This window comes from Stegodyphus dumicola, chromosome 1, assembly GCF_044657685.1.
Source record: "Stegodyphus dumicola isolate Sdum_Otavi_A_Nest chromosome 1, ASM4465768v1".
Lineage (NCBI taxonomy): Eukaryota > Metazoa > Arthropoda > Arachnida > Araneae > Eresidae > Stegodyphus > Stegodyphus dumicola.
The window spans coordinates 94,720,199-94,736,953 of NC_140768.1; the positions used below are offsets into that span (position 1 = coordinate 94,720,199).

The 16,755-nt window shown below is 31.3% G+C and overlaps 1 protein-coding gene across 2 annotated transcripts in view; it reads left to right on the forward strand.

The window, feature by feature from the left end:
- The window catches only part of LOC118193548 (kinesin heavy chain-like), a 204,472-nt gene that overhangs the window by 137,531 nt on the left and 50,186 nt on the right, over positions 1 to 16,755 (forward strand). For both annotated transcript variants that reach the window (XM_085817867.1, XM_085817870.1), the window contains exons 11-14: positions 1,100 to 1,248; positions 7,269 to 7,531; positions 11,814 to 12,020; positions 14,933 to 15,082. In XM_085817867.1, coding sequence (XP_085673993.1) covers positions 1,100 to 1,248; positions 7,269 to 7,531; positions 11,814 to 12,020; positions 14,933 to 15,082 — 769 coding nt within the window. The remainder of the gene's footprint in view (positions 1 to 1,099; positions 1,249 to 7,268; positions 7,532 to 11,813; positions 12,021 to 14,932; positions 15,083 to 16,755) is intronic.

Consider the following 16,755-nt stretch of genomic DNA (forward strand, 5'->3'; position numbering starts at 1 on the left):
ATTATATTTTATATTTCTTTGCATTTTAATAGTTTGTTTTTAATTATTTTGGAGCAACAGGATGTCGGTTAGAAGAAGTTTTGATAATAATTACGTAGTTATAGCAATTTTAATAAGTATATGTCAGCAAAATGAGGTATAAATTCTGTAGGAAAAATAGTGTAGCATCAGGTTTGCATTTTCCTCATATTTAAAAAAGCAATGAGAAATCTATTTGCAAAGTAAAAAGATAAATTTAAGGTATCGTATACGGTTAATAGCATAAAAGAGGCAGAAAGAAAGAGAATAAACAGTATCATGAAACTAAAATACATTTTCTAAAAAAAACTTTTGTATAAGGTGACAAAGGCTTTTCATTTTAAAGTTGTATCTGAATAAGCTATAATAAGCCTTCAGAGCATTTTTAACCATCTTGTGGCTTCTTCTTCTATTAGAATCACCGTTTGGGGTGAGCCATGACTGTCCTTAAGGTCCTCTTCTGCTTCGCTGTTCTATTAGCTAAAGCTTTCCATTTGATAATTTTAATAGTGTTAAAATCACTATTTATGCAGTCCTATCTTTGATGACTAGAGCTTCTTGTAATTTGTTTTCCCACTGGTTTGTAGTTACAAAATTTAAATGTTAAGAATTCATTTGCAACCATCACCAACAAATTGCATACAGCATTTTCATTAATTTTAATATTTTTGATAAGTATGGCTTATTAAGAGCTCACTAATCACATAATGCTTAAAATTTCCTCAAATACTACAGTTTGGGTTATATAAATATTTTTTTAAAAAGAAGAAGCTCCCTTTAAACTAAAACTATAATCTGTGAAATTAAGAGGATTCCAAATTTATTAATTTCCTTGAATTTTTATATTTTCACATCTTAGCTGGCATTTGTGAAAGTGGTATTAAGATGTGCAGTAATAGACAAAATATCTTTATCCATTGCAGTTTAATGAGATTTTGAATTTGTAAGACATTCATATTTTTAAAATATGTTTTGATATAGTTGTTGCTTATAAAATGAAGAATTGTATCTTACCACATATTACAGTAACTGGATTATTAATGAGAAATGAATTTACATCATACAATGATGATTTCTTTAGAGCAAAGACAATCAAGAACACTGTGATTGTGAATGAAGAGCTTACCGCAGAAGAATGGAAACGAAGGTGGGAGAAAGAGAAAGAGAAGGTTTCAAAACTTAAAAGTCAGTTGTCAAGAGCAGAAGCTGAACTTAACCGGTGGCGAAATGGTTAGTATAATTTCTTTTTATTTTATATGTATATATATATTAAAAATGTACATGAGACATGTAGATTAAAATTTTTCAGAATTTCAGGCTTCAAAGGTATGTATTCTTTTATGTATGGATAAAAATTAGTTATTTTGATGGAATTTTTTATGTGTGGAATTTAGAATTTCATGCATTTGAAGTCATAAAAATAGATTAAAAAAAGAGTAAATTAAGTAAAGCATTTAAAGTGATTTTCTTTTTTGATATTTTTACAGCAAAATAAGGCATGTAAAAAAGAAATGAAAGAAAGAAATTGATCTTCTCACATACAAAAATATTTAAAAGAAAAAATTTTTTAACATTTTTCAACCATACATTGTGTAGAAGTTTTGTTTTAAAACTTAAATACAGTTAATTACTTATTGATCAGTTATACAGTTTTATTGTTCCACAAATTTCAAATGTTTTCCTCCATCATTAAACAGTATTTTTTAAGTCGTTGTCACCATTAGAATTATTTTGCATTCGATTTAAAACACTCTCAATGATTTTGTCTATAGACAGTGAGTGAGCATTGTATTTATAAATATTTTCTAGCTTTTTCTCAAGATGAATATTTTTTAGGTGTGTGTATCAGAAACTTCATAACTTAAAAAATGAAATCTACTATGCCTTTTAATTTTGCAGGTATAATATAAATAATTATTAATAGATTGCATCATAATGATGTGTTTATTTATGCATGTTTGTTTCAGGTGTTATTTGGTAATTTTTTTGGAATATATTTAATGATCTTTAATTTTATTTGCGTGAGCTTATGTTGGATTTGTTCAAAATTCTTAAAATTCAACACAAAGAAATCTGCATGTTATCAAGCTGTGATGGTACACTATAGAGTGTTGAACACTAAACTGATAATATACTTTTTGATAGTCCCTTTCCAATACTGTATACCTTTCGATGGTCCCATTCGGATACTGAATGAGAAGGCATTAGGTAATAAAATCCAATGGTCTTGTATCCTTTTTCCTGTTTTTACGAACTTCTTGGGGGCTTTTAGGTTATGGGTTACGGGTGTTGAGTTATGGCAAAGCACATGAGGGCTATCTGCCTAAGAGGAGGGATGCCTTCGTGGAGGACTTTCTAAGGGAAACTGGCTCGTGTACATGTTACACATGGGGAAAATCACGAAAATGCCCATGCAGCCAGCCCGTTCGCGGGATTCGAACCTCGGACCAAACTACCAGTGTTCAGCGACTTTACCGCTCGGCCGCTGGTGGGCCCTGGGGGCTTTTAGAATTATGTCTGTTGTAAAAGGGTACGACAGCCAAAAATATTACATGGTAATTTTCTGCTATGCTTTCCCTATGAACGTCTCTCACAGTCAGGCATCCCACCCATGCATCACTGGAAAGTGAGCCAAGGGATGGGTGAACCATTTTTTAAAGACCACCAGATGGCATCATGTATCCATTACTTTTGAATCCAACGGTAGTTTTAGGATCTTGACCTGTAGTTTGATTACATTCTGTGCAACTTTGGAGTCAGCTTTTGTGGGGGAGTAGGGAAAGCATAATATAAACAAACAGATCTGAACTCTTAACTTGCCACGTGATAGTAGAAGCATTTGTGTTTCTGATAGCCCTTTGAATCTTTTTTTCATTCTTTTTTGCTATTCTGTAGGGTCTTTTAGGGTTACTATATATGGAGTTCTATTACACTTTGCATTGCCTTTATCGCTTACATTTCATGTACTTCCCTTTTTATTTCGGAAAGCCTTGACTTCCATTTATTATGGTTAGCAAGCAGTGTCTATCAGAGGAAGGATGTACCCACATGGTAAATGAGCCGACATGGATGAGAGTGGTGATTCATTCTCTAAAGAGTTAGGCTATTTCTAGTGATTCTGATACGGATATTTTATCAGAGACTGAACTCACCAAGTGTCTGCCTTCCACTTCCTGTGAAAGCTTCTATTACTTCTTGTAAATAGTCTTTCTCATATTTTTTTTATTAAAGTGTATTAATGTATTTTGTCCATTAAAACTTTGGAATAATTTGAATATTTTTTCAGAAAATAATTTCTCAAGCATTATTTTTGTATATTTTCATGTAAAATAAAGGAAAAAGATTATTAAATGCTAATTACAAGATAGCTTAAGTAATAATCTAAAATGAAGCCAAAATTTATGATGAACTTAAAATTTCTTTTTTTTTTTTTTTTTTTTTTTTTTTTTTTTTGTGTGTGTGTGTGTGTGTGTGTGTGTGTGATTTTGTTTCCTGAAATTAAGCTTAGAGGCGCAAAAACTCCGTCCTATGGAATGATTCCTTTCCATTCCCATCCATCCTGAAGGAACATCTTAAACAGAAGTATAGAATCTTGAAAGGGGATACAGCTGTACTTTGTATTTTCGGCATCATATTAGCATATTTTGACTTCCTCCTTGCTTTTGGCTTGATAATAAACAATCCCTTCCCTCCAGGTTCTCCCCTTTTCAGGTGGTCATCCCTCTCCATTGATTTCTGTTAGTTTTATTCCTGAATAACCCTCTTCAGAAAAGGAGGGGGGGGCGAGAATTCAGAAGAAAGGTTGGTATATTTATTGCTTTGTAAATTGCTATCTGAAATATAAAAATTGAAAAAGAAAGAAAGAAAATCTAAAAGGATTCAGTTTTAAATGTCACGTGAGAGGTATTATTAAGGTTCCTGCTGTAATGGTAAGTAATGTGCTCGCTGAGCTTTGATACCGGTTTCTTGCAAAAACCATATATTTCCTGAAAGCTCATGTCACAAGTAGAAAAATTGTTAAATCTTAGGGGCAGAGGGACAAGCATTTAGGAGTTATAGGACCCACAAAGTATCAGAAAGTGTTCTAAACATGACATCAAAAGTCTCTAAAATGCTCGTTTCACATATTTATATGAACTAATAATAATAATATGGTAAGAAGGTTGGGGTCTCAATTTAAAGGGGAAAACAACTCGTTGAAAAGAAACATTATACGTTGGGATGTTAAAAATGTGACTTGTTATTGACTTCAAGCAAAATCTATTACAAGAGACAATCAGTGTGCAATTCATCAAATAAACAGTGAGACAGGCAGAGACAGTTCACATTGGGCACATTTTACAAAAGCTAAAGCCTCACACTTTGCATATTCGTTATTTGTTAACGAATCGAAGCAGTAATCCATTGGTGCAGTCCGCATTCCAGGTTTGTTGTCCAAGTATCTACCCTTATAAAAATCATACTTAATCAAGTTCTTAAAACAAGAAGCACTGAATTAATATAGTTAAAAGGACAGCAGGGCCAGAAAACTATTGCAATGCCAAATGTGCTCCTGTGTCTCGATAATGATTGTGCCCATTATGTAACAAACAAAAGATTTGTAGTATCTGAAAAATGAATATCCAGAGGCTGGATCTTTCATGTAAATCCTTCAGGTACCAGTTCTTTTTGTAGGACTTTACCATCAGGTCCTTTGGAAGCAGACAATCCATGAACGTACAAGAAATAGAAACGCCATTACGGAAATATGCCCATTTATACACACTTCAGTGATACTTTTGTGGGTTCTATAGCTCCTAAATGCTTGTCCCTCTGCCCCTAAGACTTTATAGGTTTTTTTCTTGTGATATAAACTTTCAGAAAATATATGGATTTCCGGAAAATGGTATCAAAGGAGAGAAGGTTTACTTGTCAGTTAATCAATCTGCTCTTGGATTCACTCCTGCTAATGCAACATTTTTGTATTTTTAACTTTATTATTAAATATATTTTTGTTGCACTTATGCCACATAACATTCAACAGTAAAATCGCAAAATTTTTAGAATTCCTAATAAAGTGTTGCCATAGTTTTTTTCCAGTCTTTTCTCAGTTCATCAAAATATGTTCTGTTCAGTTTTCTTAACAAGATGATCTGCACCACTTTTTTTTTTTTTTTTTTTTTTTTTTTGTGTGTGTGTGTGTGTGTGTGTGTGTGTGTGTCTATTTAACTTTATTACTAAACATCACTTTCATTCATATGCCACAGAAAACTCAGTAGCAAAACAGCGTATGATTAGGATTCCTAAAGCTATGCTAAGTGCTGCCATTAAATTTTTTTCAGCCTTTTCTCAGTTTATCCTATCAATGTTCAGTTTTGTTATTAAGAGTTATGCAACTTTTTTTTACCTTTCTGTTATTACCTTTTCGTCTTTTTAACTCAGTTTATTAAACATCATTTTCTTCACACATAAAATTCAACAGTTAAATCACGAATATTTCAAAATACCTTATCTTTAAAATTCTTGATAGAGTGTTAAAGGTTGCCATAACTTTTTTTATGTTCACTGCACTAATTCTTTAAAATACTACATAGCATTAACAATTGGTGGCAACATCCTTTTATCTGTATTGCGATTTTTTTTTTTTTTTCTTTTTTTTTTTTTTTTTTTTTTTTTTTTTTTTGGCTGTGTTATTTCTTTAAAATAATACATTTGATGACAACATCGTTTTATTTGAAAACTGGTGTAAACAAAAAAGTAAGGATTAAGATTACTAGCACCTGTAGTGCTAAAATTAAAAATTAATTAAATTAACATTGCACTAAAAAACAGATATAAAATTTAAAGTGGCTCTTAGCATAACATTTTCCCTTTGGAATGCAAGTGACAGATTGAATTAAATCAGAATCTAAATGTTAGTAGGTTGTGCTTTGGTATTTATAGCCTATTTCTCACTATTCCAAAAAGACTTAACAGATTATGTATGACATGTAATATATTGATGAACAAAATTAAATGAATGATTTATTATGAAATCCATTGCACGGAGTGGGGAGTATGATTAGGTGAAAAAAATAGCTGTATGAATGGTATTATAAAAGAATATTGGCAAGAAAAAAGCCAAACCAAACTGCAAGACTTGTTGGCAAGGAAATATGCAATAACAAAAAAGTGCCAGGTAGAATAGCATTAATGGAAGAAAGCAAAATTTTCTATAAAACTGGTTACTTCTGCTGAAAATGTGTTTTCTTGGATAGATAAGCCTGTATCACAAAATGCTATTTTTTGGTTCTGAAATGTTATAAGGTTATTTCCCCCACCTTCTTGGTATGCCTTCATGGTATAGTGGTTCTGCACACTGGGCCGGTATTCCAGAGGTCCGTGGTTCGAATCGTTTTTCGAATCGAATCGAAAAATTTCGTGGTTCGAATCGAAGGCGTTTGCTAGTTTTTCATCTTGTCTGCTTCCAAAAATACTTAATTTCTCTGCAGTGACGCCCAAAGTAAAAGGGTTGTGGATGATGACTCTCCACACACAGGATTTGGTGATTGGGTCCCCTAAAAAAAAACCCCAGTCGCCTTTTCAAAGGGGGAGTATATAAGGTATTTCTCCCACCTTCTTGGCGTGCGTTTGTGATGTGGTTCTGCACACTGGGCCTGTATTCCAGAAGTTTCAATTCCCGGCAAAGGCATCTGCTAATTTTTTATCTTGCCTGCTTCCAAAAATACCTAATTTCTCTACAGTGTATGCTGATTTATTTTTGGACCAGTATGTGCCAACACTATACTGATGCAGGAAATGGTATGTGGATACAGGAAGAGTAAATGTTGTCTATAAAAGTTTACATTTTAATATTTTTATTCCTGCTTTAAACTAAACATGTTTATAGGGCTGAATGCAAATTTTTAGCCATATTTATATTTCTGTTGGTATTAAAAGTATAAAAATAGGTTTGTTTAACTTTTATCTTTTATGGGACAACCTTTTTCATCATATTCAGTAAGCTGAATATGCAAATTTTAGACACTGATAATTTTTCTTCATATCTCATTTGATTTTCTTTAAATATTTGAATAGTCAGATTTGGATATTTGATATGCATTTCCAAAATCTATGTTTATTATTTAACTTCCCGGGCAGTATTTTTTTTTTCCTGTACTTGTTTTTTTTTTTTTTTTTTTTTTTTTTTTTTTTTTTTTTTTTAAGTTTAATTTTTGACTATTATCCTTGATTGGTATTAGTTTTACTATAATGAAAATGTATATTTTTAGGTGAGTCTGTTCCACAAGATGAACAGCTACTTACTAAAGATCTCGAAGCCAGCACCTTATCTCTTAGCGATACTTCATCTGTCACAAATATTCCTGCCGCAATACCACAGGTATCCTCTGAACCTGTGGGTAATGATGAGAGGGTTAAATTCGAGGAAGAACGTATGAGATTGTATGCCCAGTTAGATGAGAAAGATGATGAAATTGATAGGCAAAGTCAGTTGATTGAGAAACTGAAAGAACAAATGCTTGAACAGGAGGAGGTAAAAATGATTTTCCTACCTTTAAAGTTTTTCTGTCTATGTGAATTAGATAATTGTTTGGGTTTGCATTTTGTAATTATATTAAGTTAGTAGAATTAGGAGAAATCAAATGATTAATCGTTGGAGGAGTGGGCATTGTGATTGTTAGTGAAATACTTCAGATTGCTAGATGTTATGGGTCTCTATCTAAATTTCATTCATTCAGTCTCTTTTTGTTAAAAAACATAAAAAAGGAATAAGTAATCAAAATAAAGTAGGCAGTCCACCTAAGTAATCATAAAACGGCAGTCCACCTCAGTATGAAAAACATGCCACATTTCCGCCAGTCCTTGTAATATTCTAAACATAAACTAAATAGTGTTGCCAAAGCATAAAATTACTTCAAGGAAAAAGTATGTTTACAAACCATTGATTTGCTCGTGATATCTCCTCCCACCTTTTGAATTTATGGTGGGTGGAACATATATCAAAATACAATATACTAAACAACTAGACTAACAATATGCAATACTTAGTATTTACTAAGTATATCTTTTAGTCTCCTGGTTAAATATATTGTAATACTTAACAAGACAGTTATACAAAACTAAACAATACAGTTATGTCCAAAAAAAGCCATAACTTCATGATTTTACGGTTGTTCTACCTACCACATTTAATTTTAACTGTCTTATAAGGAACCTTAAAGTTAATGTCTTTACTATCATGAATATTAAATTGTTTTTAATATCCATGCTAGTAAGTGTAGAAAAAACGAGCTCTCATCCTCCGCCCCTTTTAGACGATACAGTCATTGCACAGGATGGAGCCATTCACACGCAACTGTTTTCACCTTTGCGACGTTAACACAATAATCGTGACTCTTAAACAGTTCAATAACCTGGACTGAATGGACAGTCCAAGCTAAATATTAAAATAATATAGGCAGCCCACTTAAGTAATCAGAATAAAACTGACAGCAGGCAATGCACCTAAGTAATGAAATAAAGCTGGCAATCCACCTAAGCAATCAAATAAAGCAGGTAGTCTACCTAACCAATCAAATAAAGCAGGCAATTCACCTAAGTAATCAAATAAAACAGGCAGCAGGTAATACACCTAAGTGTTAAAATAGTTTTTCACAACTTGATGATCAGAAGGTAAGATAGTTTCTTGTTGAAATATTCTTTCTGAGCAAGAAACAAAAGCCTTTTTCTCAGCTGTTCCTACTTCCTGAACAAATAATTCTTTCAGTTTATGGTCTGATCTTCCAGAATTCTAAAAAGTTGCAGTATCCAAGCTGTCAGTTGAATAATTCACAAATATTTAGAAAACGATGCAAGTACTATTTCTTTAGGAGTAACTGAGGTAACGAAGGACCTTATTCACCGTTTTCTTTCTTTAGAAACTTCTACATTTAATTGAAACTCAGAAACAGGCCAATTTTCTTCAGACTTTTTAAGCCATGTTGAGACTTTCCACCATCTAGATCTGAGGAAAACTTCATCGGAACAGTCTCTAGAATGGAGGTTAGCTGGATTTTAACAGATATGCTAGCATTGCTTCTTTGATGTTAAACTTCTTATTTCTTTCACTTGGTTATTTAAGAATGTTCTCCAATGATCTTCATTCTTGATTAAAAATAAAACAGTTGAAGTGTCAATCCTACTTAATCGATGCTTAGAATTCTTTTTAAGTCCATAGCTTCTTTAACTTAATCTTAATAGTCATGTGAAACAATCCAATAATAATTACCAGAATTTTCACTTTATTACTCTCAATTTCATATGTGCGTACATTTCTCAAAAGAATTCTTTAAATTTAGAAGTATCCAACAAAATTCCATTATAGTTTTGAATAAATTTTAATTCTCTAAGATAACATTATCAAAACATTATTAAGTGGCTACTATCTGTGTTTTGCAAAATTCAATGCAAATAATCCGTTGCCAACAGTTCAAGTTTCATCACAGTCTTTTAGAATGCTTTAAATGAATAGAAAGTTTTCATGGTGGCGAAAATTTCAACATCAACTAACTTGACGAAAAGAAGAAGAAATTCGAAGCTTGAAATTCATGTAAAGTTATTCATAATTAACAACAAACTTATGCTTGAGAGCTTTGTCGAAAGTCAAAATCAAACTTATTCACTATAGTTAAAATCAACATTCAGACTTTAAGCAAATGCTTTTTACAGTAAATAGAGGGTGGCGGTAATAATCATCTTCATGTATTTTTTTTTTTTTAATTGGGTCCAAAAAGCAAGCCAGTCTTTTTTTCCCAATCAAAATTAAAAAGTTCAATCTTTGGTTTAACTTTTGTTTTTGAACGGATGAAGAATTAACAGGACTTTTTTACTTTAAAAATTCTGATAAAATACATTTCTATGTTTACTCTTGCTTTTATGAAATGTGTGTTACATTCTTCCATTATCGCATACTCATTTTAATATTTTTTATCATCTTCATCTTCTAGTAATAAAGAGATTCTTTTTTGAGCTGAGAATAAATTCTACATAAATAAGTAATATTATCTTCTTTAACATTATCTCATTTTAATAAACCATGAAAATAGTTCATAAAATTAGCTCTTATTTTGGAGGAGGGGTAACAAACAGTTCCATTTTCAAAATAGTATGTAATTCTAGTTAGTAATAAACATCCCATTAAAATAATTATGTCGTTTTGATCACCATGTTTTGAGACTTATCTGAATATCATTCATTCAGTTGATTCTCCTGTAAAAAATTTTAAAAAGGAATAAGTAATTACAGTAAAGCAGGCTGTCCCCCTCAGTAAAAAAAAGTGGCACATTGCTACCATTCTATTTAATATTCTAAGCATAAAATACAATTCTGTCAAAAACATGAAAAATAATTTTAAGGAAAAAGTGCATTTATACAACCATTGAATTGCTCACAACTCTAGAAAATGCAAAAGATTGACATTTTTACCCAAGATATTGTACCAAACTAAAAAAGCTTGTGGTAATTTATCATTCATAAATCACAACATTGTAGGACTTTTCATCTTGCTTGACCACTGAAATCAAAGTCTCAGCTTCAGGCCTTAATAGTAATAACGGTATTTTTTTATCCAGCAGTTTTCATTCCTCCTCATACCTAAATTTGATTATGTATTTCAGTATCTGTAATATTTATCTGTTTCTATTGTAGACAGAAAAAGTGTAGGAATCATTCTCTTCTTTTCTCTTCTAAAACAAAATAGTCGTCTGTTTTGATAATAACTGTTTGTAGATTAGTTGAAATACATGACTTTCTTATCTTAGTTTGCATAGAAATTGCAGTGTAAGCAATGATCAGTGTTTTTGGTTAAACCTCATTAATCATCTGTACTCACAGAAAGTATTTGTTGACATTAAGGTACTTGCCCCATTTAAGAGCCTAATTAAAGATTCTTTTCTACAAAATATCTGTGAATTGTACATAGAGAAGTCCAATGAAATATCTTCACAGTATCATCCAACTACAAATCCTTTCAGAGACTTCATAAAAAGTGGAAGAAAAATGCACCTCACAATAATAATGAGAGTTCATAGGTGACCTTACAATCATAGGTGATTAAGTTAACTAAGATAAAACATACAAGGGCTATCTGTGTAAGAGCAGAGATGCCTTTATAGAAGAAACTGGTTTGTATTCACATTGCATATGGGGAAACTATCATCCACTTCGCCATTAAGTTTTGGATGTAAGAGTTAGGGTTTGTTCTATAAGGGCATCCATTTTCTTCAAGTCAAATGCACAATAGGGAACTTTCTCATGCTGTTTGATAATTTCTTTGCAGAACTTCCTAATACTTTTTTCTTGACTGCAGATTGCAAGTGAAAAACTAAAACAGAATAAACATCCACCAATTTTACATGTTTAATAACCAGAGTAAAATATTTATGCAGTATTCTTCCTTGGCTGTAATAAAACCACCATTATCTATACCATATGTTCATTGAACATTTGAATACAGTTACTGCTTTAGAATAGAATGTTTTACCCTTCATATGGCTCAGTCATGGTATTTAAAACTAATTGACTGTAAGTCCGGTTCACACCATATGTACAATTTCAGTGTTAAAAAGTAAAGACTTTTTAATTACCATTTTATAATATAAAATATGACTTATACTTTAAACTGTCTAGCTAATATATTTAAAAGTTGATGTTGTATTCTTGATTTTTCGGTATATGTAATAAAATTTGTAATCTTCTTTATACTTCCAAGGAAAAAAGTATGTACTGAAATGTCACTTACATTCACAATTATTAATGTTTTCACATTTTGCTTAAAGCTAATTACATCAACTCGAAGGGATTATGAATTGGTTCAGCAAGAGATGTCTCGTCTCCAGCAAGAAAATGAATCTGCCAAAGAGGAAGTAAAAGAAGTTTTGCAAGCTCTTGAAGAATTAGCTGTGAATTATGACCAGAAATCTCAGGAAGTTGATAACAAGAACAGAGAATATGAGCAGCTAAGTGAAGAACACAGTCAAAAATTAGTAAGCAACTTATGGGATGAATTTTGATTTGTAATTTAATAAAGTATTTTTTACTTACACTTCTTTAACCCTGTGAGTGGCACAACTTCTTTTATCCAGTCATGAGATTTTTTGCTACTCTGTATGCATTTACATATTATTAATTTTTTTTTAAAATTTTTGTTTTTCTTGTTGTATACATCAGATATTTATCTAGTAGGTAATCTTCTATGCAGTCCCCCATTGTGAAGAATGACATGCTGTAAATCAAGAGATGTGAATATCATTTTGAGATGTTTATGGCCATTTGCTTTTCTTTCCTGCAGCTTTCCACTCGAGTGCTTTGTCATTATCCAAATCTCGCAGCTTGTGGCACAAATTTATTATATGTTTTTTTTTCCCTTGCAACATATGTTCTGAATCATCTAAATACAGCAATAGTGGTGTAGGATATTATCCTTAAACTAAGGGAATTTAGCATGTAATTTGTGCTTAATTTAATTTTTAAACAGTAATTATTTGTTTTCTTCTGACAAAATCTGTTATCTAATCTGTTTGAAAACATTAAATTAAATCATCTAGCCCATAAAAGGCATCCAACTCATTAAGAAATAAAATATAATTGAGACAAATTTGGCATGACCTTTGATAGTAATCTTACATTTAATTGCAACTCTTAAGTTTACCAGGTTCATTTCCATTTTGGTAGAAATCCCTTACATTAGAGTCAGTTTAAAGTAACACTCATAAAAGGCAAAATAAAAGTTCTCATTGATATTCTAAATTCAACCTGATTCCTTTCCTCTAGTTAAAAGGAGATGCAAGGATATTTGATCCTGTTTGGAAATACACTGGTTGTAAAATTAAAGGAACATTTTTTAAAAAGGTTATTTATATTAATTCTGTTAAACTGGATGAAAAATAGTTGTAAGCTCAGTGTCAGTATTATATCTCAGTGTTACGAGATTCACTTTTACTGTATAGAAATATGCAGATTTTTGCACCCATTCCTTTGGTGTGTGTGAAAAGGAGTGCAAGCCGTATTCATGGTCTCATTTCAAGGTTGCATGAAAATTTGGATGAAATTTTCATATGTATAGGGTGGAACAGATCCTTGAGAAAGCATTTGATGGATTGTGAGAAGTGAGGTGTGATTGAAAGAACTAAGGCAGGGCAGGCATTAACACAAATTTGTAATTATGTTTTTAAGTAGCCATATTTTGTCAAGCATCTGGAAGCGGTTTAAAGGTACTAAAGGATGTATGCAGCTAACCAGGTCAAGTTAAAAACGACCTGATTCTTGTTATCTTTAAAGGGTCCTATGCTTCCAAATGGGTAGCACACAGCCAGCTGTCTTTTGATGTCAATTTCTTCACCTCTGAATTGTGTGTAGTTTGTAGAGACAGTGCCTCCCCAGAATTGGGTAAAAGACAGGCAAAGAAAGTTTCAGTCACTGGGTGATCCCCATAGTTGCATTCATTTGCAGAAAATTGTACATATTCATTTCACTGACTTGAGCTGCAAAATGCACCTAGTTGCAGTCATTAAAGTACCAAGGTCTGAAGCTGAGTTCTCTTGACTTATTAGTCTTTTTTTTTTTAGGCATCAGTTCAATGGTAGCTGATTCATGATATGAGAGAGCATCATTTTGAATGGATGCACTGACCTACACATTTTTACCACTGCAATTGTAAATGCTGAAATATGTAAAGAGTGGTTTCTTTAACCATACATCAAGTTGTTTGGCAGCAGTCGTCAGTAATTCCTCTTAATGAATGGCTCATCTCCCTTGCACTGCACTAATGACCAATTATCTTGAGGGCAAAGAAATCCAGTAGAGTGACCCAGTATATTCTCTGGATTTAAATTTGATAGAATGTATGTGGTACACACTGGGGTGCTGCAAACCCCACTGTGCCACACACAATGAATAGCACCTTGTGCCGCCCAGAAGCTGCAAGGTGCTATTCATTGGATCAGTTTCTGTAGAAAATTTTTAATTTTGAAAAGCTGGAAATTTTTCGATTTTTTTTTTTTTTTTTTTTAACATTATAACATTGATAAATTTAACTAAAATAATGGTAATATATTGAAATTATATTTAAGGCATAACATTAAAATAAAATATTTATATTTTTTGTGGTCATATTATAAAGTGACATTATTTTCCGTTTTGGCGATTTATACAGTATTTTGAATCTAAAAAATAAACAAGGTAATAAATGCTATAAAACACACTTTACAAAACAATTCATAGCAAAAGCATTATATAGCTATGTAATTAATTTAAAATTTCTTCCTTTTAATTCTTTTCATGGTAAGAATTTTCCCCATGTAATTGTTTCAGAATTGTCAGAATATGCATCAGTTTTCTCTATAAAATTAATTTTATGCCTCCCAATATTGTGTTTTCCTTTTAAATTTATTACTTGCAGAGGTTATTTTTTGTAAAATTTTGTTTTTTGAAGGTATGCCATGCAATGCAAAATAAAGGATCTTGTGTTGAAAAATCATTTAATTTACAGAATTTTTTGAATAGTTTCTTCAACTTTTCACACCAATATGTATTCAGACTAAGAAGTGGGTAAGTTTTATCAAGATGCCAGTTGTGACATTTTGTTTGCCCTGAAAAGAAAATATTTTATGTACATGAAAGTATTTTCTAGGATTATAAATACTGATAAATATAATTAAACTCATAAGTCATATTTTATTAATTCACTACAGTCTTGCTGCTTTTGATCTGAAAAAGTGAAACTGTTTTTAGTTTGCCATTTTTTCTCTCTCTCTTCGTAGAATGGGACTTGCTTAGAAGGGTAGTAAGTAATGTTTAATGTAATTTGAGATGCTGAACAAAATCATTAATGCTTAAAATTTTATTATTTACATTTTAAGTAATTGTTTGCTTTTCTATGTCTCTTTCCTGTTTCTAGTCAAACCTGAATAATGCTATGAATGAGTTGCAGCAACTAAAAGATAGTACCATTCACCAGAAGAAAAGGATGACAGAAATGCTAACTAATCTTCTGAAAGACCTTGGAGAAATTGGTCTGGTTTTAGGTGGCAATGTTTCTGACATTAGGGTGAGAAACAACTGTTTGTGTATATGATTCCAGAGTTATTTATAATTTGAATTAAATTGTGTAGAATGTGTTTAAATCAACAGATTGTGTTTATCATTTAAGCAGTAATATCAAGCTGCATGCATCATTTAAGCAAAAAAGTTTGGTTTCTGTGCCTAAATGGATATATTTTAAATATTCATGTTTTATTATTATTTATTTATTATGAGGCAAATGAGGAAGATACTTTCCAGCATTATGTACATGTTTTATTAATACAAATGTATATACCACATAGAGATATACATGTATGCATTTCAGCTTGGTTAGAATGAGAGTCAAAGAACAAGGTGTATTCTTTCACCATAATGCTTATTCATTATGTCTGAATTCAGATGTTTTGAAAAATCATAAATATTCAGATTTTCAAAATGTTACAAAAGGGAAATTATGCTCCTTCAAAATACTGCAACACAGTTTTGGAGATAAGTTACTGCATTCCCCCTTAATTTGTTCTTTTATAATTTGTCTTAAACCTGTGTTTGCAATTGTATATTGAGATATTATTATCAACAAGAACATTCTCACGATTTTCGATTTTCTATATTTAACAGAAAATAACAAGCATCTTCCTATAATTAGTGATCATTTTAATTCAGATAAAATACCTTCTATCATTTTCCAGAAATAAAAAAAGCATTTTTATAAGTTGTGAAGGAATAATCAGACAAAAATGACTGATGAAATAATTATTTTAAGCTGTCATTTTTATTGCTTTGTAAAACATTAATATACCTTGCATGCAATTATTAACTTTTGTATTCATTTATTTTTTACATCGACTGAAATCTGTGTGTTCCTAATAACATTTTGATTAGGATATGGAGGGTGACAATCATTTTTGTAACGTTTCAGTGGATAATATGAGCTGATTGTCTTTTCGTTTCATTCATTTGATCTAACTGGTATCAAATCTTTCTGCAGCATACTTTGTAAAGGATGTGAAACTTTGAAAAATTAAAAGAGGTATTGCAAATAATTTAACTGGAGAAAAGGGATTTCTGAAAACCACCATTCTGATCATGTTTTATATAATGTTCTAACTTAGAGAGGAATCTTTGTTTTTCATTTTAGTTTCTTGAATGAATATTTAGTGATTTTATAATTGGTTAAAAACCAAAACTGTACAATACTTTAGTGTGAACTAATATGGCATACTTAGCTCTTTTTGCATATACGTTACTGGCAATTGTCATGCTGAATGTTCAAATCTCAGATAAGGCATAAATATAGGTGGTTATAGTTAATCCAAATTTTAAAAGTTTTGCTTTGAAATTTCAGAATGTTGCAAATAAGTGGTATTTTCTTGATTATAATTCAAAAATGAACGTCTTCCTTTGTAGTTTCACACCATTTCTTCCAAAATGCATACAGTATGAAATCAGATACACCAAGAACTGGCAGAAAGTTTCGTAACAAATGGGAAAGCTATCTTTCTGTGCAAAATTTTATGTCCAGAACTCTTGGAAGATTAAAATCGATCAGTGAGAAAGTCTTTAATAGAAGTTATGATTGGCAAAGTGTGTACAAAAACCTTGAACCCATGGGAGATGTTTTGAATCCAAAATGGGATATAGCTGGTAGGATAATGCTGTTATTACTAGAACTTAAGTAATCAGTATTGAGCAAATTTA